At 44.8% G+C, this 27,226-nt stretch overlaps 1 protein-coding gene across 4 annotated transcripts in view; it reads left to right on the top strand.

The window, feature by feature from the left end:
• Positions 1 to 27,011, top strand: part of FER (FER tyrosine kinase) — a 475,518-nt gene extending 448,507 nt beyond the window's left edge. For 3 of the 4 annotated variants that reach the window (XM_040239698.1, XM_040239699.1, XM_040239695.1), the window contains 3 exons: positions 6,443 to 6,597; positions 16,584 to 16,706; positions 18,049 to 27,011. In XM_040239698.1, the coding sequence (XP_040095632.1) occupies positions 6,443 to 6,597; positions 16,584 to 16,706; positions 18,049 to 18,191 (421 nt within the window). In that variant the 3' untranslated portion in view covers positions 18,192 to 27,011. The remainder of the gene's footprint in view (positions 1 to 6,442; positions 6,598 to 16,583; positions 16,707 to 18,048) is intronic. The other variant, XM_040239697.1, reaches the window with a different exon arrangement.
• The last annotated feature ends 215 nt before the right edge of the window (positions 27,012 to 27,226 follow it).

The raw sequence follows: 27,226 nt of genomic DNA, 5'->3' as shown, positions 1-27,226 counted from the left end.
ATAAATAGAAAGGTGGTCAAACAGTTATTCCAATTAGAAGGGAGGAGAAGGCAGTAATTCTCCAATACACAGGTTTTGTGACTAATATTCAAGTCTCACTGCTGTTTTCCAATTGCTGTGCTAAACAGTTTATATAGTTTTCACAACAATCTTTGGCAGATACTTCCTACTTTACAGATGAGAAAACTGAGGCTAAGCGTAAGTAAATTTCTAAAGGTCCAAGAGCTAGGGAATCATTGATGCAATGTTTCAGAGTTGCTGCTTTCAGCTACTCCTCTATAATGCTCCCCAAATGTGCTTGCAGCCATCACTGACACATATGCTGTGCAGTAGTAAGATAGGAGAATCCTGTTCTTTGGCACATGAAGTCGGCTTCCTTTATCCCCCGCCCCTGGGTTATGGCTTTCCGCCCTGTGTTAGAATGAGGAGATCTCAGGTATTCCCCCTCCTAAGTGCCAAGAGTTATTTGTGACTCAGTTTTATCCAGACCGGGGCCTTCCCTGGTGGCTCAGAGGTAAAGAATCTCCCGGCCAGTGCAAGAGACGTGGGTTCAGTCCCTGGGTCAGGAAGATCCTCTGGAGAAGGGAATGGCAGTCTACTCCAACAGTCTTGCCTGCGAAATCCTATGAGCAGAGGAGCCTGGCGGGCTATAGTCCCTGGGATCGCAAAGAGCTGGACACGGCTTAGCGACTAAACAGTAACAATTATCCAGACCCAGTGGGAAAAGAAGCAAATATTTCTTAACTCCTTTCCTACTGAGGGATTAATCTTAGCTACAAGCAGTGAATGGCATTTGGGATAAAGCAGCCGGCAAAGGAGAACACTGGCCCAGCCTCCTGGTTGTCCCTGGTTCATCACAGTATTTGCTGAGAGGAAGCATCGCTCCAGAGCAAGCTGCTCACTGTTAAAATTTCCAGAGAGAGCAAAGAAAATGTGCTCGTCTCCAGTGCCTGCTGGCACTGGATTTCCCGTAAATGTTCTCTGTGCTCATTTCATCCTAATTAGCCTGTCTCATACTGTGTACAGCTTGTAAGAGACCCTTGGTATACAGTTAAAAGTTTGAATCCTTAAGTAAGATTACGCAGCAGACCTAAGTGGAACAGCTCCGTGTCCTTTGGGCAGCCAGCAGCATTCACTGTGCTGTTCCTCTGCACCTGGTAAGATCAAATTATCTCCCATCAGTTCAGTTCAGTCGCTCAGTCGTGTCCGACTCTTTGTGACCCCATGGACTGCAGCACGCCAGGCCTCCTTGTCCATCACCACCTCCCAGAGTTCACTCAGACTCCTGTCCATTGAGTGGGTGATACCATCCAGCCGTCTCATCCTCTGTCGTCCCCTTCTCCTCCTGCTTCAGTCTCTCCCAGCGTCACAGTTACCTTCTGTGAGCACCACGCCAGCCTGTTAGGAGATTCCCCATCCCTGAATTCCTGTAGGATTTGCGGTCGGTAGCACACTGGCTCACGTTGACTTGTTCTCTGGAAGTTTCAGGTGGGGAGAGGCAGGGAGCAGTAGTCTCCTGCCGTGTCTGACTTGGGGCGAGGCAGCTGGGAGCTAAATAAAGAAATGAACGGAGAGGAGAGAAGGGGCAGAGGTGTGTGTCTGCCTTATCTCCCAAATTAGACTGTCAGCTTCTCAGCCCACAGACCACATCTGTGGTTCCTATCTCCTTTAATACTTTTTAGACGATTAGGCAAAGAGTGAGGATGCAGTGCATGCTTATTGCCTGAAGGCCTGAGGTTTTAGGTTAGCTCATAGAGTATGCCCGAAGATACCATTTCCATGCACTTGAACTTCGTGCAGCCCACAACATTGAGTTGAAGGTATCTCTAAATTAGTTTTAGCTTCATCCCTCATAGAACTGAAGTCCTCATTTCAGAGGACAAACCCCACGCTGGTGCTGCAGTGAAGACAGCGTATGTCGTTGTGCAGCACAGGCCTTATTCTGAGGAAAGGTCTAACACCGAAATCCTGTACATGCCTAAACAGCCACACTGAACAGCAGCTCATTCTGACTGAGAGAAACGGCGTTTGGCCCTGAGGAGGCGTCGCCCGGTCCCCTGGCCAGGACTGGGAGGTGCACCCTGCGGTCCATTGTACCTCTGTCCGGTCAGGTGACCACACGTCCGTGATCCATTTCAGGACCTGCTATTCTGCTCCAGTGATTTGTAATATATCTGTTCTACTTAACTGTATTGATGATATCTTTCTAGTGATATTTAGAATCAGGTTAGGTGAGTCCTTCAGCTTCTTGCTTCTTAAAATTGCTTTGATTATTCTAGAGCTTTGCATTTCCAGATCCAGTTTTTAAAAAACATTTACAGTAGTATAGTTGATTTATAATGTTGCATAAGTTTCAGGTTTACAGCAAAGTGATTCAGTTATACATATACATATACCTACTCTTTTTTTAGATTCTTTTCCCAAGGACAGTCAAATAAGTCACAGAGCTGTTTTTCATTCAGGCCATCTAGGCCATAGGTAGGTCATGGCATTCCTAAGCACACAGAATGTACTTTTATAGAAAAGTTCCTTCCTACAGATTAGAACAAACCAGTATTTCACTACCACTCACTTTGTCTAACAACAAACCAGAGTCCCTCACTCTTCCACAGAACCGGGAAGTGAATCAGTGATTTAATCTTAACCTTGGGCTTCCAAGCTTCTCCGTTGTGGAGCTAGATCTGATAAATAAAGCTAGTCTTACCAAGTTAGTAAGGTAGAAGATGCCACATTCCTTTCTGAACGCCTTTAGGTGCTGTTGCGCAAGTTTCCTACAAAGATGTACAAGGCTAATTTAACTCCCCGAGGAAATACCGTATTACCAGTCAGCTAATGCTGAAGTCAGTGCTCAAGGTACTTCCTGTGTTACAAGACCACCTGTATAAATTAGACTACAGTTTTTCAGAAGTCTTGGCTCATGTTGGATATGTAGAAGTGCATTCCAAAGATAAATATATAAACCGTCTCAGCTGAAAGAGAAGCAGGTTGTCGATTGTTCCTCAAGAGGAAAGAATTACAAAGGAAAGCACAGAACAGACAGCCTACCTTCAGCAGGGATCACTCCTAGAATAAAGCAGTGTGTGTGTGCATTCAGCAGACATCTGCGGAGCGCCTCCTAGTACCCAGTGCTGTTCTGGGCACTGGGGTGTAGCTCTGAACAGCACACCACCTCCTCACAAAGGCTTCACACCGGCAATGCCCCTTTCCACATTAGTTTACCCTCTATACACGAATATTACTGTCTGCATAAGTTAGAGGGAAAACCCCTGTGACCTGAAAGGCTCTCTAGTCACCTCCTCATTTCTCGATATGCCTTTATAGAAAACTGACTCAAAAGTGGCTAAACCTCCCTATCTCCACTTCTTTCTTTCACTCTCTCGGAACATGCGCCAGTCACACCACCATGCACACTGCTCCTGAGACTACACTTGTCAGTCTCATGAGATCCCCCGTGGCCGAATCTAACGGCCAGCTCCTTGTCCCCACCTTGCTTGTCTTCTTAGTAGTAGCTGACAGTTGCTGTCTGGTTCCTTCTCGAAAAGCCTTCCTCAGCTGGCTTCTAGGCCACCAGCTCCTCTGTTGGTCCCCCTCTGCCTCACTTGCTCCTCCTCAGCCTTCTTTCTCCAGCCCCTCTCTAAATCACAGAGTGCTCTGCAGCACAGTCCTTGGCTCCTCCTTCCTCTCTACACGCACTCTCTAGGTGAAAGCATCTCTAATCCCGTAACCTCAAGTGTCACCTGAAAGTGGGCAGCTCCACGACCTCTCTTCTGACCTCCAGACTAATACACCCAACTGCCTACCCAACAGCTCAGACTCGGTATGTCCAAAACCAGGCTCCCCACCTGCAGTAGGAGTTAGTTTTGACTGCACGTAACACAAACACACATATATCCAAAAAAAAGAAAAATGTAAGAAAAAAAAATTGCTTAAATGACATAGGAATTTCTCTCACACATTTAAAAGAAAAAAATCTAGACATGCAAAGGTCAGCAGTCCATATCGTGTATGGCAGGCACACTTGTCATTAGGGGCCTGGGCCCCTTGTCTCGTTACTTCTCCAGCTTTAGTGTGCTTCCTCTTTTCGTTGGTGGGAGAGAGAAATGTAATGGTCCTTCCCCTCTAAAAGAAACTTACTAGAAATCCTAGACAACTCTTCTGCTTGCAGCTCATTTGCCAGAACTTAGATCACGGCCAGATCTCGCTGCAGGGGAGGTTGGGACAAATAGCAGTTTTTAGCTGAATGACAATATATTCAACTAAAAATGGGGGGGCGGGGGCAGCGGAGGGAAAGCTAAAAAAGAGGATTAAATGGACAGTAGGGAGCAGCTAGCTGTGTCTGCCACACTCTGAATCTGGTTCTCCCCCAGTTCCCCATTCCCTTGTCAGCCACATTCTCCCAGTTGCTTAGGCCAAATGCCTTGGGTCAGCCACGGCTCTTTCTCTCCCAGTCTACATCAAATCCACCAGCAAATCCTCCTGATTGTACTTTCAGAATAGATCCTGAATCTGATAGCTCTGACCACCTCCACCACTTGCATCTTAGTGCAGGCCGTCATCGCCTCTTCTAGACTTCGCAGATAAGCTGCTTACTGGGCTGTCTGGTTCTGCCAGTCCACTCTGCACACGTAGCATATCATCCTTCAAAACCTAAGTCACACTGTGTCAGTCCTGTGTGCAGAACCTCGCCTACCTCCTAGCTGATAAAACCCAAGGGCTTAGTAGTGAAAGGCCGTGCATCATTTGGTCCTGGCTCACTCTGATTAAATCTCTCTTCTCACTTACTCATTCCACTCCAGCTCTGCTGGCTTCCTTGATGTTCTTTGAATATACCAAGTATGGGCCAATTTTAGGGCCTTTGTATCTATAAATACTATTCTTTCTACCCTGAATGCTCTTCACCTAGATATCCCCATGGCTTGCTCCTTAGCTTCTTTCAGGTCTTTGATCAAATATCACATTATCAAAGAGACCTTCCTAACAACCTATCTAAAATAGGATTCCCTCTTGAAAATCTTTTTCCCTTTATATAGCTCTTTTTCTTCTTAACACTCAACATTGTTTGACCTTTCTTCTGATATTCTGTGTGCATGCTCATATACTTTATTTATATGTCTATATAGAAACATCTGTACTACATATATGAATCTGATTATTGGTGGTCTTCCCACTAGAACTAGAGTGCAGACTTTGTCTCTTTTGTTAACCACCATCTTTCTGTTAGTTAAGGGAGGTCAGGATAGAGTTCTCTGACAGAGAAATGTAATGGGTACTTCCCTTTTCTTAAACTGAACAGTTCTTCTGCTTATATCTCATTGGCCAGTATTTAGATTATGGCTGGAGCTAGCTGCAGGGGAGGTTGGCAAGTCTCACAGAAGTCTCATTTGGGCTAAGAATGAAGGAAGAGGAGCGAGCTATGCAAAAGTCTAGAAGGCGAGTACTCCAGGCAAAGGGAATAGCGAAGTGCAAAGCCCTGCTGTGGAAATAAGCTTGTCATGTAGAGGGGGTTTGTCCTGTGTTTGGGGACAAAACAAAGTTGAGTGTGGCTGGAATAAGCAATTATGGAGACACCAGAGCACGATAGAGGCTTCCCAGATGGCGCTGGTGGTGAAGAACCCCCTGCCAATGCAGGAAATGAAAGAGACTCAGGTTCGATCCCTGGGTCAGGAAGATCCCCTGGATGAGGGCATGGCAACCCACTCCAGTATTCTTGCCTGGGAAATTCCATGGACAGAGAAGCCTGGCGGGCTAAAGTCCATGGGGTCGCAAGGAGTCAGACACGAATGAAGCAACTTAGTCAGTTTAGTACACACGCAGAACAAGGTGAGAGAGGCAGGGCAGATCACCAAGGAGGGTTTTGCATATCCCAGATACAAAAAGGGAAAAGAGGAAAAGAAAGGCACCAGCCTCTTTGGCACCTCAGCCATTCTCCAACCTTTGGGGAATTCCAGGGATACACTGCCAAAGGCACACGCAGCTATTTAAGTAACTGAAAGTAAGAAAATGTAAACGTTCAGTTTCCCCATCGCACCCGTCACACTGCATGTGTTGAGTAGTCACGTGGTCCGTGCTGCCTGCCAGCCAGCACACACGGGCCCGCGGGGCCGCACGCGCCCTTGTCCCAGAAAGTTCTGTTAGTGCGGCTCTGGGACAGCCAGTCAGAGAGGAGTGACACCGAGTCTGCCTAGTCTCTCCTGTGGCTTCTCTCTCAACCCTAGAATCAGCACTTTCTGTTTCAGTGGAAATGATGCCTGTGGCACCTCGATTGGCAAGTGGCCCGCCGCATGCACACGTGTTCTCGTGGTGATGTTTACCTGTGACAGAGAGAAAGACTGGAAACTCGTATGCATTCTTCACCCCATCACGAGCACACTGCAGGTGTGCACATGCAAAGTGTGGAGATCATCAACGTGAACGGCGTTTTCTGTGTCTTATTGTGACCTAGGGATCTTGCTGCAAGAAACTGCCTGGTAGGAGAGAATAACGTGCTGAAAATCAGCGACTTTGGAATGTCTCGTCAAGAGGACGGAGGCGTGTATTCATCTTCTGGCCTGAAACAGATCCCCATTAAGTGGACGGCACCAGAAGCGCTTAATTACGGTAAGAAGAGACCCTTCCCTTCTGGTGGTCGGAGCGGACTCCGTCAGCACGAAACAGGCACGGGCAGGGGCCCAGGGCAGAGCAGAGCACAAGCGAGAATCAGCCGGGGGGCAGCACATGTGTGTGTGAGTTCAGACTTTGCACATGTGAGGACAAACAATTCACGATTTTATTGATCAGACTTCTGTGTGTAAGATGTGTGAGTGTGCATCTGAAAGTTTCTATTGTGATCCAAGAAAAAGATTATTTCTATTTTAATAGATTAGATCCAGACTCAAAGTGTTGTGTGGCTCTGGACCATTTCCTTTGAATGCCTTATATTTGGTCCAATAACCTCATCTGATGTTAGGCTCCTAAAATACTAAGTCTATAGTTTCTCACTCTGAAAAACTGACATGGTTTCTTAGCATCTCAGTCTCTGGAACTTGTATAAATCTTTTGGGAAGAGAGAGATGGAATATATGTGTATACATATCTGAATCACTTTGCGAGGACATTTTGACTCACCTACCCTCCAATATAAAATAAAAATCAAATTTAAAACGTATCATAAAATTATTCTTTGTTAATTTGAAGTGAAAAGTACTTCATCATGGAAAATTAATATAAAGTATTTACAAAAGTCTTAATGCCTAAATTAAAGACAGGTACTTTAGAAAAAGCTTTGAGGTGAAATTCATATGATATAAAACTGACTGTTGTAAAGTGAACAATTCAGGGGCATTTCGTACCTTCACAGTGCTGCACAAATACTGCCTCTGTCTAGTTCTAAAACATCTTCCTCACTCCAGAATAAAGCCTTACACCCATATGAAGAAGTTACTCCCCCAGGCACTGGCAACCTCAGACCTGCTTTTGGTTGCTATGTATATACCTATTCTGCCTATTTCATATCAATGGAATCATATAATATGTGACCATTGGTATTTGACTTCTTTCACCTAGCATAAGGTTTTCAAGGTTCAACCATGTTATATAATATGCATCATTATTTTACTCCTTTTTATAGCTCAGTAATATTCTATTATATGTATCGACCACAATTTATTTATCTGCTCATCCATTGATGTGTATTTGAGCTGTGTTTACCTTTTGGCAGTTGTGAATAGTGCTGCTGTAAACATCTATATACTAGGATTTATTTGTGTACCTATTTTCAATTAATTCTGAGTACACACTAGGGAATATGGTAACTCTGTGCTTAAGTGTTTGAGGAACCACTGAATGTTTTCCAGATCAAGCTTTGGAATAGAATTGTTTTGGAAACGACTTGGGATGGATCCAGACACCACAGCCTGCTTTGTGTCTGGCATGTCTGCAGTGCTGTGGGGTAGATACGTGCAGGTAGTTGTCAGTGTAAGAAGGTGACTAAGCTGTTCTAGTTTCCAACAATGCAGTTTTTTAACTTAATACTTCAGGGATACTAAGCCTCACCCTTAGTCTGTCTTCCCGTGCGCTGGCAAGAGAAGTGCTGGTAAGCTTTGAGGAATCCCACCACTCCTCAAAATCCACAGAACATGGCAGCCCTACTGTTTTCCACAGCGGTTCTTCTCTGGGGTGGTCGTTACTCTGAGGCTATATTCCTAAGGAGAGCAATCACAAGATGAAAGAAAGGACTGTAATCTTTTTTTAAATGGAGACATTTTCTTAGATAATGAAACATTGCTAAGCACCTTCTTGTTGATTCTTACAGCAGCCCTATAAGGGAGCCAGTGCTGGACTAGGGAGCCTTAAATACTTATCAGTAAAATCCTGTCTAGAATGTGTTCTTAATCCTGTTTGCCAGATTCTCTATGTTACATGGCCTTTAAAATCTCTCTTACTGCTAAGCAATTATGCCAGTGAAATTCCGCCTTTTAATCAGAGCGTATTTTAGTTGAATTTCAAGCTGACTAAAGTATTTACCAAATACTTGAATTCAAAATTCTAATTCCAATATCTGTAAGAGCCAGACCTAAATTTAGCATGTCATAGAATAAAGACATGTTTCCCTGGTGGCTCAGATGGTAAAGAATCTGTGTGTAATGCTGGAGACCTGGGTTTGATGCCTGGGTCAGGAAGATCCCCTGGAGGAGGGCATGGCAACCCACTCCAGTATTCTTGCCTGGAGAATCCCATGGACAGAGGAGCCTGGCGGGCTATAGTCTGCAGGGTCACAGAGAGGCAGACAGGACCGAGCAACTAAGCACAGCACACATGAAGGTCTTTGGCAGGCCGTGAGGGGCTGCTTTCAGCAGGCTTTCATGTTAACTTCACAAAGCACTGAACAACACACCCTCTCATCACAACCTGAAAGTGGCTGAAAGACATAAACCTGAGTCCTTAAGACACTATACAACTCCAAGAAAAGATCATAGGAAAAACAGTCTCTGACGTAAAGCGTACCAGTGTTTTCTAAGGTCAGTCTCCCAAGGCAATAGAAAAAAAACGAAAATAAGCAAAGGGGACCTAATCAAACTTACAAGCTTTTGCACAGCAAAGGAACCTAAAAACAACACGAGAACACAACCTACAGAAGGGCAGGAAATATTTGGAAATGATGCGATTAACAAAGGCTTCATTTCAAAAGTATGCAAGCAGTTCATACAATTCAACAACAAATAAACAATTCAATAGACGTTTCTCCAAAGAAGAAAAACAAATGACCAACAGGCACATGAAAAGATGCTCAGCATGACTAATTATCAGAGAAATGCAAATCAAAGCTGCAGCGGGGAACCGCCTCCAGCAGTCAGAATGGCCATCGTTAAGTGTACAAGTCAGTGCGGGAGGGGGTGTGGGGACAAGGGAGGCCACTGTTGGTGGGAACGCAACTGGATGCCCCACTGCGCAAAACACAACGGGGCTCCTCAGAAGACCAAGCCCAGCGTCACCACACGGTCCAGCCAGCCGGCTCCTGGGCACCCCCTAACTCAGAAAGACGCACACACCCCTGCGCTCACAGCAGCCAGGACAGGGAAGCAGCCTGAGCCCATCGCAGGCGGTGGACACGGATGACAGCTGGCTCCTGGACACACACCCAGGCAACACCCTAACTCAGAAAGAAACGTGCCCCTGCATTCACAGCAGCTGGGACAGGGAAGCAGCCTGAGCCCATTGCAGGCGGAGGACATGGACGCCAGCCGGCTCCTGGGCACACACCCAGGCAACACCCTAACTCAGAAAGACACACACGCCCCTGCGTTCACAGCAGCCGGGACAGGGAAGCAGCCTGAGCCCGTCGCAGGCGGAGGACACGGAAGATGTGGTCCACGCACACAGTGGGGCTGAAAGCGGATGCAGTGACACTGTTTCCATGACATGGGGGCAACTGGAGACTGCGATAGCAAGTGAAGCAAGAAAGAGAAAGACAGGCACTGCCAGGGTCCAGCCCCAGTTGGATCCAGGGTGTCTGCAGGGTGACGGCGTCGGTGACTGAGATTTAGAGATAAGGAAAGAATGGGAGCGAATAGTGTAGTGGAGAAAATAGAGGAGAAAAGAGGCTGATGTTCCTTGGTTTACACAGAAAATCAATAAAGTCTTGAGACAAGAGACTTGCACCGTCTACGTAGGCCGCAGGCACCCTCCTGGTCTCCCGAGGGAGTGAAGACACGGGGCGCCTTCACGTTCAGGTCTTAGAAGCCCAGGCAAATAAGTAGACATGGCGGACCTCTGTAGTCCAGATGGGAACTAGCCTGAAAGAAGAGTAAGAAAGAGAAAGACACGGGGAGACCAAGCTTCTTCGGTGAGCGAGGCCCATCACTTTATTTTCAGAGAGGGCTTTTATACCCTGAGTTGTACAAACAGCAAGCTGAAAAACGCAGAGTCAACTCAACATTCCATCAGTATAAACTTTTATCGATACCAGGTTCTTTCCTACAAGAGTCTTATTTTTTGTACATTATCTTCTGGCCCAGAGGCCTGTTGATATTTTATGACCCCTTTCTGATAAAGGTTGGTCAGCCAGAACAATAATTTTCCCTTAAAGTGTTTCTTTCAGAATTTTCCACAGTTTATTGTGATCCACACAGTCAAAGGCTTTGGAATAGTCAATAAAGCAGAAATAGATGTTTTTCTGGAACTCTCTTGCTTTTTCCATGATCCAGCAGATGTTGGCAATTTGATCTCTGGTTCCTCTGCCTTTTCTAAAACCAGCTTGAACATCAGGGAGTTCATGGTTGACGTATTGCTGAAGTCTGGCTTGGAGAATTTTGAGCATTACTTTACTAGCATGTGAGATCAGTGCAATTGTGCGGTAGTTAGAGCATCTTTGGCATTGCCTTTCTTTGGAATTGGAATGAAACTGACCTTTTCCAGTCCTGTGGCCACTGCTGAATTTTCCAAATTTGCTGGCATATTGAGTGCAGCACTTTCACAGCATCATCTTTCAGGATTTGAAACAGCTCAACTGGAATTCCATCACCTCCACTAGCTTTGTTCGTAGTGATGCTTTCTAAGGCCCACTTGACTTCACATTCCAAGATGTCTGACTCTAGATTAGTGATCACATCATCAAGATTATCTGGGTCATGAAGATCTTTTTTGTACAGTTCTTCTGTGTATTCTTGCCACCTCTTCTTAATATCTTCTGCTTCTGTTAGGTCCAGACCATTTCTGTCCTTTGTCGAGCCCATCTTTGCATGAAATGTTCCCTTGGTATCTCTAATTTTCTTGAAGAGATCTCTAGTCTTTCCCATTCTGTTGTTTTCCTCTATTTCTTTGCATTGATTGCTGAAGAAGGCTTTCTTATCTCTTCTTGCTATTCTTTGGAACTCTGCATTCAGATGCTTCTATCTTTCCTTTTCTCCTTTGCTTTTTGCCTCTCTTCTATTCACAGCTATTTGTAAGGCCTCCCCAGACAGCTGTTTTGCTTTTTTGCATTTCTTTCCCATGGGGATGGTCTTGGTCCCTGCCTCCTGTACAATGTCACGAACCTCATTCCATAGTTCATCAGGCACTCTATCTGTCAGCTCTAGACCCTTAAATCTATTTCTCGTTTCCACTGTATAATCATAAGGAATTTGATTTAGGTCATACCTGAATGGTCTAGCGGTTTTCCCTACTTTGTTAAATTTGAGTCTGAATTTGGCAATAAGGAGTTCATGATCTGAGCCACAGTCAGCTCCCAGTCTTGTTTTTGCTGACTGTACAGAGCTTCTCCATCTTTGGCTGCAGAGAATATAATCAATCTGATTTCGGTGTTGACCATCTGTGGTGATGTCCATGTGTAGAGTCTTCTCTTGTGTTGTTGGAAGAGGGTGTTTCCTATGACCAGTGCATTTTCTTGGCAAAACTCTATTAGTCTTTGCCCTGCTTCATTCCACATTCCAAGGCCAAATCTGCCTGTTACTCCAGGGGTTTCTTGACTTCCTACTTTTGCATGCCAGTCCCCTATAATGAAAAGGACATCTTTTTTGGATGTTAGTTCTAAAAGGTCTTATAGGTCTTCATAAAACTGTTCAACCTCAGTTTCTTCAGCATTACTGGTTGGGGCATAGACTTGGATAACTGTGATATTATCACAATAAACTGTGGAAAATTCTGAAAGAGATGGGAATACCAGACCACCTAACCTGCCTCTTGAGAAATCTGTATGCAGGTCAGGAAGCAACAGTTAGAACTGGACATGGAACAACAGACTGGTTCCAAATAGGAAAAGGAGTACGTCAAGGCTATACATTGTCACCCTGCTTATTTAACTTATATGCAGAGTACATCATGAGAAACGCTGGACTGGAAGAAACACAAGCTGGAATCAAGATTGCTGGGAGAAATATCAATAACCTCAGATGTGCAGATGACACCACCCTTATGGCAGAAAGTGAAGAGGAGCTAAAAAGGCTCTTGATGAAAGTGAAAGAGGAGAGCGAAAAAGTTGGCTTAAAGCTCAACATTCAGAAAACAAAGATCATGGCATCTGGTCCCATCACTTCATGGGAAATAGATGGGGAAACAGTGTCAGACTTTATTTTGGGGGGCTCCAAAATCACTGCAGATGGTGACTGTAGCCATGAAATTAAAAGACGCTTACTCCTTGGAAGAAAAGTTATGACCAACCTAGATAGCATATTCAAAAGCAGAGACATTACTTTGCCGACTAAGGTCCGTCTAGTCAAGGCTGTGGTTTTTCCTGTGGTCATGTATGGATGTGAGAGTTGGACTGTGAAAAAGGCTGAGCACTGAAGAATTAATACTTTTGAACTGTGGTGTTGGAGAAGACTCTTGAGAGTCCCTTGGACTGCAAGGAGATCCAACCAGTCCATTCTGAAGGAGATCAGCCCTGGGATTTCTTTGGAAGGAATGATGCTAAAGCTGAAACTCCAGTACTTTGGCCACCTCATGTGGAGAGTTGACTCATTGGAAAAGACTCTGATGCTGGGAGGGATTGGGGGCAGGAGGAGAAGGGGACGACCAAGGATGAGATGGCTGGATGGCATCACGGACTCGATGGATGTGAGTCTGAGTGAACTCTGGGAGATGGTGATGGACAGGGAGGCCTGGCATGCTGCGATTCATGGGGTTGCAAAGAGTCAGACATGACTGAACAACTGAACTGAACTGAACTGAAGTGTTTCTTCTTAAATTCCTAGCCTGTGTCACCCTTAAAGTACAGAGTTACATGTTTATGGAGCAAAGATTCAGCAGGTTACAGCAAAGAAAGAACTTATTAACTCAAAGTCTAATATTGCTAATGCTAAAGCTGCTGCTTGTTTTTTCTACATCCTGACTATATGCAGTCCCAGGAACACAATGGATAAGGGATGTGAGAACTTGGCAGCAAGCATTGGCTCAACAGTGTTGCAAGAGTCTGGATAAACCTGCCAAGCAAGCTAGAATGCTAACAGGGTGTTTGAATTGTAACAGTCTTATCTTGTCCAGGATATTTATTAGCTAGAGCCCTAAGTTGATTTTTTCCAGAAAAGGTGGTCGGGGATAGCCCCCTGTTAATGTCAGAAGAGGTGGTGAAAGGCATAAAATAGTAAGACAGACAGAGTCTGGTTTGGGGGTAGATGCTCGAGCAGGTCCAGGGGGTCCCTCGAGTCCTGATCTGGCTTGCTTGTCAGGTCTCTACACATGACCTTGTCATGGGTGGGATCTCCCATGCTGGCTCCTGGCAAGGCACCATAGACACCATGTACATGTGGAATCTAAAACATGGCACAAATGAACCTGTTAAACAGTCACAGACGCACAGAACCAGCCGGCAGTGGCCAAGCAGGAGGGGCTGGGTTAGCAGGTATGAGCTTTTATGTACAGAATGGAGAAACAGGGCCCCACTTTATATGTTTATATACAGAGAATATTCAGTGTCCTATGATCAACCATAAGGGAAAAGAATATTTTTTTAAAATGTATGTACATGTATAACTGAATCATCTTGCGCTGCAGCAGAAATTAATACTGTAAGTCAACTATACCTCAATAAAAATATTGATAAAAATTTTTAAATGCAGAACAGTTTAGCTGAGGGAGAGATTTCTAACAGGATGAGAAGGAAGTCAGGAGTATTTATTATCCAAACCAGTGAGGGAGTTCCTTAGTGTGTGTATGTCTGGAGCTGCATTAGGCATTACTGACATAATGGAGGCACGGCCCCAGCCCCATCTCCTCATTCTGCAGGCATGGACCCAGGATGAAGGAGTTAGCTCTTTTGATCCTGGCTTGTTTCTTCCTTTCTTCAGTTGAGTTGGCTGGAAAGAATGTTAAGGTGCTTATTGTTCTTGAGAGAAGCATGAGAAAGCACAAAGCCTTCTGCAGTTGTGCCCAGAAAATAACCATTGACATTTGTTCAAGGATTTTTGCAAATAATGTTCCAGGATGAGCATGTAGGCCACAGCTTGAGGCCATGGGAAGGATTGTTATCTGAGACCTGTTTGTGAGGAAAATGTTTATGGCAAAAGAAGTTTGCTGAGCTTAGGGTTTAGGAATAATTAAGAATAGCTAGAAGCCTTTTTAGGAGATAGTGAGCTTAAGATACTAGGGGCAAGCAGGATTTAGAAAGATAAGAAATAAACTGAGGAATGTGGTATGCAGCCCAGACATAAGCATGAGTCACAATGTAATCACAAGTAAACACGATTCTGAGAGAATCGCTGAAGCAGGAACTCTGTTTAAATGGCAACAATGAGACAATAATCTGGGTGAGGGGGAACTGAAAATGTCAAACCTCTGACCTGATGCTTTTGTCAAAGGATAAAAGAAGACCTGATGCTTCAAATAAACATGTAGCCCCGCGCCTCGAGTCAGAGGCTGCATCATTTCCCGCCGACACTGCTCGTCTCTTCAGGCTGGTCCCCTGGCTGCTGGAGCTGGACTCCGGAATGTGCACGTCTCGGCAAACCTGAGAAACGTTTTAGTTCTCCCAGAATAAAATTACTGAAGATTGGCTCTAAATCCTAGCATTTTTTAACAAGAGAAATATACTTTATGAAAGTCTTATTTGTTGTTCTACATGGAGATATAATTTAAAGCATGGCTGCTATAATTAATACTATATTATATATCTGAATGTTGCTAAAAGAGTAGATCCTCAAAGTTCTCATCACAAGAAAAAACACTTTTGTGACAGTGGATGATAGTGTTAACTAGACTTACTGTGATTATTTTGCAATAGATACAAATAGTGAATCATCATGCTGGACAACTGAAACTCATATAATGTTATATGTCAATTATACCTCAATTAGAAATACTAATTAATTCCTTAAAATAATCCAGTTAAAACCAGATCCAAAAGTCAGGTCACAGAGTTAGGTTATAAGCTTTCACCTCCAGAGTGTGATCTTGGCTTACAGCACAAGTGGTCCTTCTTGGCCTCTTCCCAGATATTGTCTAACAAAAAGGCATTGGGTTCTCTGGGCTGCACACATCCTTGAAGAGTTCATTAGTCTAAACTAACAGCCAGTGAATGATTTTCATAAAAAGCTTTAAATCATTGGATGTCAGGCATGAAAAAAGTTGATGTACAGACAAGGTAACTAATCGACTCACATAGTCAATGTCCATAACTACTGTCTAGTAAGAAGGGAACTAATTCACGCAGCTGGAGACGATGGTCCCCCAGAACACCCCAGTCTCTGATGGCAGAGCAGTTAGCATAGCACCGTTGTGCTGTTTCCTTGTACTGTTTGCAAGAAAGGAAAAGGCCGTCCTACTCAAATTAACAAGACATTTTTAGAGGCTAGGCATTTATAAATCAGGCATTTATAAAGCAGAAGTACATTGGAAAATGTTGGAAATTCATAGCCTTTTTGCTTCCGCTCCTTGATGTCACATTCATTCCAGAAGGTATCTTTGTTTGGCTTTTATCTCTGTGTTTGTCTAGAAGGTTACCACAGAAAAAACAAAACCAAGAGCTTAGCTTATGTAATTCAATAAAACAGGTACACCAAGATATTTTGATAAAACAAGGCACCATGTAATTTAAAGAAGTTGTTTTTATCAGCGAGCTGTTAGTTTCTACTCTATTCAAAACACAGGAAAAGGAATTTTCCATAAATGAAACTGTCAGTGGAGAAAATGAGACTTTTAGGCATTTAAGAATATCTGTAAACAGTGATGAGTGAAAAAACTGAAGTTAAGAAACTTTCCTTGTTTCTCTAACTTTGTAATTTCAGTAGAAAGAAATTGAATGCAGGCAGAAAACAAAATTACATAACTCCCAGCTTATTTAATCTCCTAGGCATTGATGTATACAAATTTATATCTTTTTTATATAAGCCATCCAGCTCATTTAGAGGCCACAGAGAGAGTAAGCTTGCATAGTGAGTGCGTATGTGTTCCTGGTGGGGGAAATGTGGTTTGGAAGGTGGTTTGGTTAAACTAACAACCTGAAGACTGTTCATTTAATTGGTGTATTACTCCTCCTGGAAAGCAAAACGAGGTAAGAGAATAAGGTCACTAATTGTTGAGTCCCTGGTAAGTTTAAACATGTGACTGACACAGACATACACAATCAGAAACTGTCACCTGCTTACCCAGTGCGCTGTGATTTGTCCACCCTCCAGGGAGATACAGTTCTGAGAGTGACGTGTGGAGCTTCGGCATCCTGCTCTGGGAGACCTTCAGCCTGGGGGTCTGCCCCTACCCCGGAATGACAAACCAGCAGGCCCGGGAACAGGTGGAAAGAGGTGAGTTCAAGACACAGGGTAGCAGTGTTCACGGCCGACACCGGGGCAGGCTGAGGCTGCGTCTGCTTTTCCCGGGCAGAGGAAGGCGATGCTGTTTGGGTACGTGATAGACACAAGTATGTGTGTGTGTTTAGTCACTCAGACATGTCTGACTCTGCGACCCCATGGACTGTGGCCCACCAGGCTCCTCTGTCCATGGGATTTCAAAGGCAAGAATACTGGTTGGGTTGCTATTTCCTTCTCCAGGGGATCTTTGCAACCCAGGGATCGAAGCCAGGTCTCCTGCTTGGCAGGTGGATTCTTTATCACGAGCTGTCAGCAAAGCCCAATCAAAAAGGTGTTGGTACATCTACTATTGAACCTGAAGGATGGTGTGGATCTTACACAACAAACACCAACCACAAAGCCTTTGAAACATCCCAGCACCTTGGAAATAGAAGGCTCTAGGCTCTTCTTCCACTGCCTTTGCCTAGCACAACATCTGCAAGGCTGTGCCGTTCACTCTCTTTCAGGGAAACAGTTAAGAGGCTCAGGAACAGTACCTGTTTTTTATTTTATGCCAAATAAACACTGTTAATGTCCCTACTAATTGAAAGGTAGTTAGACTCCAGGAAGAAGTTGACAGTCTTGTAACAGTTCTGAAGAAACCCCGTGGTATTCTCAGATCAAAGGCAGGCCTGAGCATGTGATGCTGACACCCTCGCGTGGACCTGTGTGTCCACGGCTTTCAACAAATGCCAGCACCCTAGCTTCAGGCCCCCCCACGGCGGCGTGGTTGTAGGGTTGGGGGCAGGAGGGTGGCTGGACAGCCTCCTTCCTAACCCTGAGGACATGCAGACAAGCACACGCATCCCACCCAGCACCCTGCTGGGACACTGCCTGGTGACTGTGAATTAAAGATTCTTCTCGGCTGTAAAGCAGTATGACTTGTATTCATGCTTATTTCACTTTTGAGGTAATGTTTCTAAATCCTCATCCTCTCTTCACCTTCAGAAACCTGAGCTGAAGAGGTGATTAAAAAAAAAAAAAAAAAAACTGCCCACAGCATCTCAAAGCTAATACTTAGAGCAGCTAAAACATGCACTTGTATGCGATGTTTCTCACATCAGGCTTTGTTCATTTGTCACAAACACGAGATGGGTTCGTGGCACTAGAAGGTAATGATGTTGCTCTGTAATATTAAAACCTGCATTACTTACAGGAAGAAAAAAAAAATCAGCCTGCCCTAAAATGGCACTTTTGTTTCTGTTAAACGACAACATACGGTGCTGAATGTCCTGTGTGAACAGTGATGTCTGGTTCTCCCCATCCTAAATTCTCTGTCCTTCTCTTGTGTCTTCAGGATACCGGATGTCAGCCCCTCAGCACTGTCCAGAGGACATATTTAAAATCATGATGAAGTGTTGGGATTATAAACCCGAAAACCGCCCCAAGTTCAGTGAACTTCAGAAAGAGCTTGCGGTCATCAAGAAGAAGATCACGTAGTGACGGAGCAGCGTGGACGTGGCCTCTCCTCCCGCAGAGTAATACTGTTCTCCTTGTTAACCATGAGTGTATACCGTGTTGTGTGCAACCGTCTTCTAAGGTTACTTTTTTATTAACTGTTTTTTAAAATATGTGCTGTTTAAGAAAAAAAAAAAAAAGGCATTGAAGCAGCAGTCCTTGCACGGGCGTGCCAAGCTCAGCCCCGCGGGAGTAGACAGGCACGGGCTCTTGCGTGCGGGGAGCCTGCCCATCTTGCCCTCACTGGGAGCTCTGGCGCTCTGCAGGGCCGCTTTCCTTCAGGCCCGGCTCCCCGCTGCCGCCCCGGCCGCGGACCCCGCTCCGTCCATCCGTGTGCCGCCCGGCACACCCTGTCTGCGAGGCATGTCCCGACCAAAGTCAGCTTTCTGCACCGCCAGGGCGGGAGCGTGTTGGTAAATATCACTTCACACTGAGAACTGTTCAGACCTCCCAGGGGATTTCTCTCCTTTCTTGCCAGAAATAAGCATAAGAACCCTCCTGTTTCTGTCCTCCCAGTAAGGCTGTGGTTTCCCTCCTCTTTTGTCGGAGATGGTGGCTGGAGTCCCCTCACAGAGCTGGCAGTTGAGGCCGAGGCTTTTAGAGGCCGTTTTGGACGGCTGTGAACTGTGGCAGAGTCATGCCTCCACACACACAGACACACGTGCACACACACACAGACACGCACACGTTATGATCTGAATTCATGAACAAGGTTCTGAGAAATGTTTTCAGGAGCTCTTAGATACAGCCCTCTCGGCGACCAGAAATTGTTTAGGGACGCTCCAATGCACAAGTCCACAAAAGTCACAGTGCGCTTTGAAGCGCCTTCATTTGAGAGGAGACATCTCGGAATTCAATTCCTTTCATCGGTGCCACTTTCCAGGACTGTCCGAACTGAATGGTCCTAGTTCATAAACACATTCCTGTGTGTGCACCCGTGGGCATGTGTGCACGCTCACCACCCCCACCAGCACACACACACACACAGATAATACCAGGAAGTCAGGCAGGTGTGAATGGAGTGAATGGCTCCGAAGTCAGAGGAGCATTATTGAGGAGGAAGCTATAGAGGCGGCTGCTTTGTCCGCTCCCTGTTCACTTACTCTCACGCCGCTACCTGGGAACTCTTACCGTTAGCTGACAGCTGTGAGTGCAGCGTGGAGACGCGTCATGGGGAAAACGCTGCCGGGTTTAAACTAGGATTCTCTTTGGCTGATTCTTAGCTGCATCCAGGGAACTTACCCCATGTTCTGTATATAGTTGCCTCAGGAAACACATGTGTAAGAGACGGTCACGCTCAGGGGTAAATGTGGCCTGGGAGCTTTTAGTGCGTGCTCCGGCCTGTGTCCAGACGCACAGCAGCGATCGTTTGGTCTGCCGTTCAGTGCAGACGTTTATGGGATGGAAATGCCTCCTGCCCCATCCACCCACTTCCTCCTGGGAATATCACTGCGCACGGAATAATGGTGAAGAGAAAAGGGGCTGTGTGTGTGAGTTTCATACATGTTTCATGATTACCACATCCGGACTCAAATGAAAGCATAATAAACTTGCCCTCAAAAATAATGCAGTATACAAGGCAACTTCTTTTAAAAGAAGCTTTGTTTCCCTTCTGTCAAATATGATGAGTAAGGGAAACCTTCTTTTGATGGCATAAACTGCAGTAGGTCACAGCACAGACTCAAGGTTAGGAGCTCTGCTCTACCCTCACTTGCCAGCTTTCAAAGGCAGGAATAAAGCAGGGCCATCTCCGCCCTCGCCAGTGCTTCCAAGTGCACTTCTGTACCATCCTTTATTCAGAACAAAACCAGCCTCCCCTCACTTAGCAGCCCCAAAGCCTAGCTCTCAGCAAAGAGAGAATGAAGGTTTGGGCTTTAATTTTGAGAACAAGACCTGAAGCTTAGTCTTTGCATAAAGAACGAACACGGCTCTGATATTTCACTCATCCAGGCCATTAGAATTTACAGTTCACATCATAACTCTATGCTTAAATTAAAGAAGCTTTTCATAACATCGTGACATCCGCAGCATTTAAATTCTATCTTATTCTGTATCCCGAAGCAGGCTGTGGTATAGTTCAGGATTAATAACTTCTTTCAGGGTCATATCAGTTGTGTAGAATATTCACTTTAACATAGGCACATGCATAATGAAAACCTTATGCAGACCATTTTTTTTACCATTAATTTTGTTGTGCTTGAAGCATAATTTATTCATCCCTTCTGTCACTGATAATTATTGGAATTATGTACTTTAGGAGGCTAATCCATACCCAGAAAGCTCACATGCAAATACTCCTCTGAATTTGCAAGTTGATGTAGAGAAAGAAGGCTTCAGAAACATACAAAATAGACTTGTTTAGTAAGGAAACAGTGGTAACCAAAACAGCTGCTGGTCTGAATGTAATTCAGCCAGGCCACAGACCTGTGTTGTGAGTGGGTTTTTCATTCTCTTGCATCTCTTCTCCTGTCCGTTTCTGCCGTCATTCCTTAAATGTATGATTGCAGAGTAGGGGGCAGGCAAGCCCAGGCAGCTGGACCCTCGCCTGCATCTTTCTGTCTTGAGGCACCAAGGAACCTGTATGAGAAATAGACAGGTCAGTCATCATTTTTCAAGGAAAGAAAGCTTTTACTGTCGGGTAGGCATTTATTATCAACACAAGAAACCTAAAATTATTTTGTGTTCCACGTAACCTAAGGTTACTTCCCAAAGCCAATATTCTCTTTCTCTTCCAGGAAATAATAATAAAGGGTGTGACTAGGCTTAGTTTAGATGCTCAAATCTGGAGGTTTCATTTCAGTCCGTCCTGGCACTGGGTCCCCAGTGACAGATCTCATGTAAACACTTCTCTTTTATCTCCCAAATTTAATAGTCAATATAGTTCTTCATCCATAATCCACCATTTCATCACAAATACTATATTATTGAAACCTCTCACTAGCATTATCAGTGTAGAACATGAGTCTAATTGTTTCAGCCAGTTTTCATATTTCACAACTTTTTTCATTTGAGGGTCATTTTTAAAAGAAAATGTTCGGTCACCAAAACAGTCTTCATTTCCTTTAAACACAGTACCATTTTCTTGTGTATGTTTAACTCGTGTTTCAGCTGCGCTATATGGTCTCACCTAAAGTTTGGCCAGTACCACTAAGATAGCTATAGCGTCACAACTCTGGTGCAACACGTGTCATGAAGGAAGTGTTTTAATTATATGCCACACGCTGAGGATCTTATAGTGGGGTAAACATAAAAACGGCAACACAGAAAGTCCCGTCAAGGTCGTCAAGTTACCTCAGTCACACCGCTTCCTGGTTTATTCTGGTGAGTCAGGGGTGCACCTGATGAGTGTGCCCTGTGGGCCCTGTTCTGGGATTGTGTGTCCTCTGAAGTGAGATTAGCTGATACTTTCTAAAAAGAAGTTGTTTGCCTTAACCTTCCTTTTACATACGCATACTCCCCCATCACAAGATTGGTATTTTAGATGTTTCTTATCAACAGAATTGACTGTCCGTAAACACTGTTATGAGTCGCATGAAGACTAATTTTTGTATTTAGGAGGTCACAGCCCTCACTCAAACAGAATAAATGCAAAATACAAAAGACAACAAAAGGGCAGATAACTGCAAAAGACACAGTTTCTTTATGTGTTCATATGTTAATTAAAGGAAAAAGATTTTATATGAAAATGAGTTTATATTACACTTCCATTATACTATTAAGTTAGCATGAAAGGTTACCATTAAAATAAAGTGTTACCTCTTTTATTACTAACTCTGATTTGCTTATAAATACCAGAAAAATTTTTATTAAATATTTTAGTTTTATTTATTTTCTCTTTTGAGTTTCATATCAAGTCTGAATACTGTATTATTTGGGAGGATCCAAAACCACATCTTCGTTTCTGCCAAAGAAAATACACTGACTTAGAAGTCAGGATTTCACATACCATGATTACCTCCCTGAAGGAACACTGGTACAGTTGCAGAGTCCCATAGAATTCTCCTTTAGAAGACGACGCTATAACACGGAAGGTGTGTAAACCTTATGTCTCAGTCATAATTCGATTTAAGGAAATATTTATTACCCCTTTGAAACCATCCTACTGCATCATGCTGATTCAAAGGTTACATTCTGAATTGTTAAGTGTAGACATTAAAACTCAGCTGCCTAGTAAGGACTGAGATTCTTAGGTAGGAGGAAAGCCCTACTGTACTAAATTCCTGATCACTTTTAAATTGTGGAGAAGTGATGAGCGTAGGCTTCAGCGCCTCTGCTAATTAGACACCAAGGCGAGCGTGTGCAAAGGAGGAAGAGAAAGATTCCTCCGCGGCAGGAAGACACAGCCCCTACGAAGAAGGTTGGGTAGTTAAAGCGGAACCAAGACTCTGATGGTGTCGCTTGGGGGCCTGAGGAGGGCAGGGCCAGCAGGTCAGCACCTTCCCGCACGCAAAGTTTAGCAGAAGCAGAGAGGTCACCTGCCAGCGTGGGGCCTTCGTGCAGGCGAGCCAACCCCTCTCCCGTCCACAGGAGTGGTGTTACGTCCCTCACACCAAGCTGAGGCCTTGCTGGCTGACACACGCTCACGGTCTGGATGGCTCGCAGGTTTGACCACGTGTGTTCAGACTCAACAAAACTACTCAAAGTCTCTCTATATGTGACCTAGTGATCCTGTTTCGTAAAGTCAATCGGTGATTATTCACACCTTACTAGAAATGTGGTTGCAGTGGGGCCGGTCACGTAGAAGGGAGAGCATGCTGAGATCAACGCTGCTTCACCTTATGGCAGATGTTAACTCACGGGCTCCGAGAGGCACCCCAGGGACACCTTCCAGGGATGAGCTCTGCTCTGGGAAAGCGTGCAGTCCAGCAGGGCAGGAGGAAAATGACTGCTGGATAGCACTGCTCCTTCTCTTTACACTGGTGGCCTGGGAGGGAAAGCAATCAGGCCACCGTCCTAAAGCCCATCTCTGCACAGCCTGGCCAGCCAAGGTCAGACACGGAAGGCAGGGCAGAGACCCCGGGAAGGAAGACCGGAGGGCAGAAAGAGCAGGCATGGAGAGCCAGCACGGTGACTCAGGGGCTCATCCGCCAGCAAATGCAGGCAGCTCAGCGAGGGAGGGCAGCCCTCAAGGGGAGTTTTGAGCTGCTTCCCGCTGTATGTTACTAAACTCACGTAGGTCTCGAGTCCCTGCGACATTTCTTAAAGGACACCAAGTCAGCCATTGATCTGATTTTCTCTGCGTTCCCGGTACTCTCAAGAGGAAGTCACTGTTGCATGGTTCTTCTGGAAGAGGGCAGACACGACAGGTTCAGCCCACCTCTTAAGCAGTGAGGAGCTGAAGGTGGTGCACGTGTGTCCGAGGGGTCAGCGCTGGAGGAAGACTGCAGTGAGGGTGCCCACGTTGTATTTTATGCAGGAAAAGGTCCCTCCTGAGGGTCTCCAGCTTGCGATGTGAACAGATTTCCGCTTCCCTCCTTGCTAGCAGGCTTGTAGGAGCTTCCAAAGAAGAACATTTAGGAGTCACTAAAAAAATTCACATCTTGAAGTCAGACATTACCTTCCCAAACGTTACTGCTGAAGTCAGAAGATATGAGTGTTCTACGGAGGAATGAAATGTTTTCAGTAATGATAATGACCCCGGTAGCAGCAATTTGTAATAAGGTAGCAGCCTTATACATTCGGGAGCTTTATCTGCCACGTCAGGTTCAAGGAACCCTGCTGGGTGCTAGTTCGTCTGTTTTCTTTTTTTTTTTCTTTCTGGTTGGTACTGATTTTTTTCTGTTACACTCAGTTTCTTAATCTTTTTAACGAAACAGAAGAGCCTTCTCTCATCAGCTTTTATCAGACAGTGTCTTCATCAGCCTAGACCAAAGAGCTTCTCGGGTGCTCAGGGTGCCTCCCAGGGAGCTCCCAGGCATCCACCCACCAGGCCGATGGCACACGCTCTGCGAGAAGCCCCAGGCAGACGCAGCTCGGAGCACCGAGAGGCCATGTCATGGTCTCTGGAGGACATGGGACGACTGGGTGGTGTGTGCGTGACCAGTCAGCTCTTGGGAGACTGTCCCAGGATGGAAGGACCACCGTGGGCAGACACGCCCGGGGAAGCAGCCTGGTGACTTGGCCGAGGAAGCTCATTAGGTGACCTAACACCTCCAGAGAAATGTCAAAACACTAATGGCTATTTTCAGCCTCTGGAGATTTTCAGTCTTCCCACTCCACTCTTCTCTGCCAAAAAGTTTTATTGTTTCCTTCACTCTCCTCTTGTCAGTAAATGTCTGAAAGTATTTCAGTTGTACAATGTCAAAGAGTTGTTTCATCGCTTCAGAAACGAGGGTAGCAATTATGAAGACTCCAGTTTAAAATAAGGCATCCACCTAGAGATTCAGACCCCAAAGCACCATTGTGTTGAAACTAAGCTCTGCCTTCGAGGTTCTCCCAGAGCAGTACTCTTCCTCCAAAGCCAAACATCACTGTCCTGTCTGTTGACATCTTAGAATAAGCACCTTCCAGAATCTATCCAAAGCAGATTCTAAAATGACACACTAAGAAACCAGATTTCAACAATTAAAGTGATGACAGAAACACTATTTTCATCTCTCTGTACTCAGTTAAAACACCCCTGAGAAAACTGGAACCATCCAGGCAGTTCATCTTATCAGCAGCTAGTGTCTTATTTTGAAAGACTAGGACAGATGTTAGTGGGAAATAGCAGTGTGCCCAGGATGAGTATGAGATGCCATTAAAAAATAAATCCCAATTCCCACATTAAAACCGCAAAAATCTGAGGATGAAAAACGAAGTTGTTTCCAAACTTATTTATTTTTTTCATGTCAAATTGGACAGCCTTGGTGGAGGTCATCTTTTGGGTTACCTGAAAGATATTTATGAAGCAAAAAACTAAATGCCCCCCCTCCAACCCCGATAGGAACTTAAATTTCTAAGTGCCCTGGATTCAGAAACGTAAGAGCTAAGAGGGAATCTTGAAAATTGCTACTGAGATCCCAGGCAAGAGGACCATCCTGGCAGTTTTGCAAGCTTGTTAATCCATGTTTTTTTTTTTTCAAAAATGGAAGACAGTGGGGTGGGGGTGGGGGGCAAAATATTATCACCTAGAAATTTTCCTTTTGCAAATAGTTTGACTTGGTAGAAATAAACTTCCTTGCCTGCTGTTAAGAAATGACCAACTATTGTAAGCAAATCCAGAGGGCATGGTGCCCAGAGCCACGCTTAATACGACTGTGACTGTTTCCCCTAACCCACAGTGTAGTAGGTCTTATATTTAGACAACAAGATGCTATGGCGGCCCATTCCCTGCTGGACTAATTGCTTTGTGGAAGACTAGTTCCAACAGAAATGAACTTACTTGCCATGATTTCTCTTCTGATCCTAGGCCTTTCACACTTGAAATGCACAGAAAATATACATGTTTTAATGGAATTCACTATTTTTGACTTTCGTGTCAAAGAGATTGGTTCCAGAAGGCTCACCTGATTCCCCATAACAAGTATGTTTTATAATCCCCTGTGATTCTAAATCCAATCCCAGCTATAGGTTCTGAGCATCAAATCAAAATCAAAGATAAAGGGGAACTGGTAGATAGGGGTTCGGTTCTTTCAAGTTCATGACCACAGTGGCCGGAAAACGTGAAGCTCCCTCTTGCTTGGTGACCATCTCACCATACGAAGTGTCAGTCACCCCATGCCAGCCTGCGACAGAACCAGACTCTCACCATGGACCAGTGGCCATTTCCCTTCGGCACTGAGATTTCCTACTGGAACAGCTTGGCTGGCCAGAGGTGCATAGATTTCATGCTTACCTCATGCTAAATATATTAAAGCAGACAGCCTGCTTAAGTAACGTGAGTCCAGCAGGGCTTGGTGGTGGTGTGAGTTCTGCTGACTTTACAGTATGGTTTCTTGGTGTTTTCCCTTGGTTTGGTCTGGTGAGTGCCCTGAACGATCGGACCTCTCTAAAGTCATAGCCATACAACCACATAGGGTTAGGAAAAGCCATATAAACAGGAGAATCAGGTCAAGTCGTCACAGTTCCGGGGGCAGCCCTGACTTTGGGGAGCGCAAGCACACGGCAAGCAAAGACAAAACGTACAGATGTTTTCTGGGCCGTTGGACAGTGGCACTCTGGCCCAAGGTGGACGGCCCCCGGTGCGGGCCGCGGTGAGTGCAGCAGAAACGTGCCTTTCTGGGTTGCTCCCAAGGGTGGGGGGATGCGGGGGAACGGGCCTGCCCTCAGCCCCCATGGTGCGGACCTCCACCGGGAAGCCTCGCTTCCAGCAGGGCACTCTGGGTTACGGCTTCCTTTCAGTACCAATGTTATCAGGTTAAAGCGCCTGTAGTCTTCTGTTGTTATTTTAAAATAATATATTTGTGAAGCAGATTAAAGAAACACTGGAAATAGGGTGCCTCTCATTAAAAGCTCAAGTGTAAGACACACGCAAGGCCTTTGGTGAGTTTGTCTGGCTTTGTAAAACAAGTCTGAAAATGAATAAGATGGATATCTGGGTGGGTAGCTGTCTTGTCTTTTACCATTTTTAATGCTGATCTGTATTTAACACTTATTTATTTGTTAGTTTTACATTCAGAAGAAATACACTTTGGCTAACATTGTAGGGTGTTTTTAAATTGTTTTCTACTTTTTTAAAACATAATTTCATCATTTTTGTATGTGTAGATCATTTTTGAATAGCCCCTTTTTCCTTTCCAACAGACCAATTACCATTCATAGATCGGTGGGACTTTTTTGTAAACTGTATTCTTATAATAAATGTTAAATATTTGTAGCAAACTGTGCCTCGTCTTGTTTAATCTTTCCATCGTGTTTATGTTTCTCTTCCTATTCCATATAAATATTCTCTAAGCAGAAGAAAAGGGAGGAGAGATTTCCATGGTAACTGGCCTCCTAGGGATGAATAGCGTTTAAGAAATTATTAGCTTTCAGTTTCTCTGTAATGAAACTTATGCGTTCTGATGACAATGGGCGTGTGTTGCTTCTAGTCTGAT

This window comes from Oryx dammah, unplaced genomic scaffold (assembly GCF_014754425.2).
Source record: "Oryx dammah isolate SB20612 unplaced genomic scaffold, SCBI_Odam_1.1 HiC_scaffold_5, whole genome shotgun sequence".
Lineage (NCBI taxonomy): Eukaryota > Metazoa > Chordata > Mammalia > Artiodactyla > Bovidae > Oryx > Oryx dammah.
The sequence above is the reverse complement of the archived record's forward strand: the minus strand, read 5'-3'. Positions and strand labels throughout refer to the sequence as shown.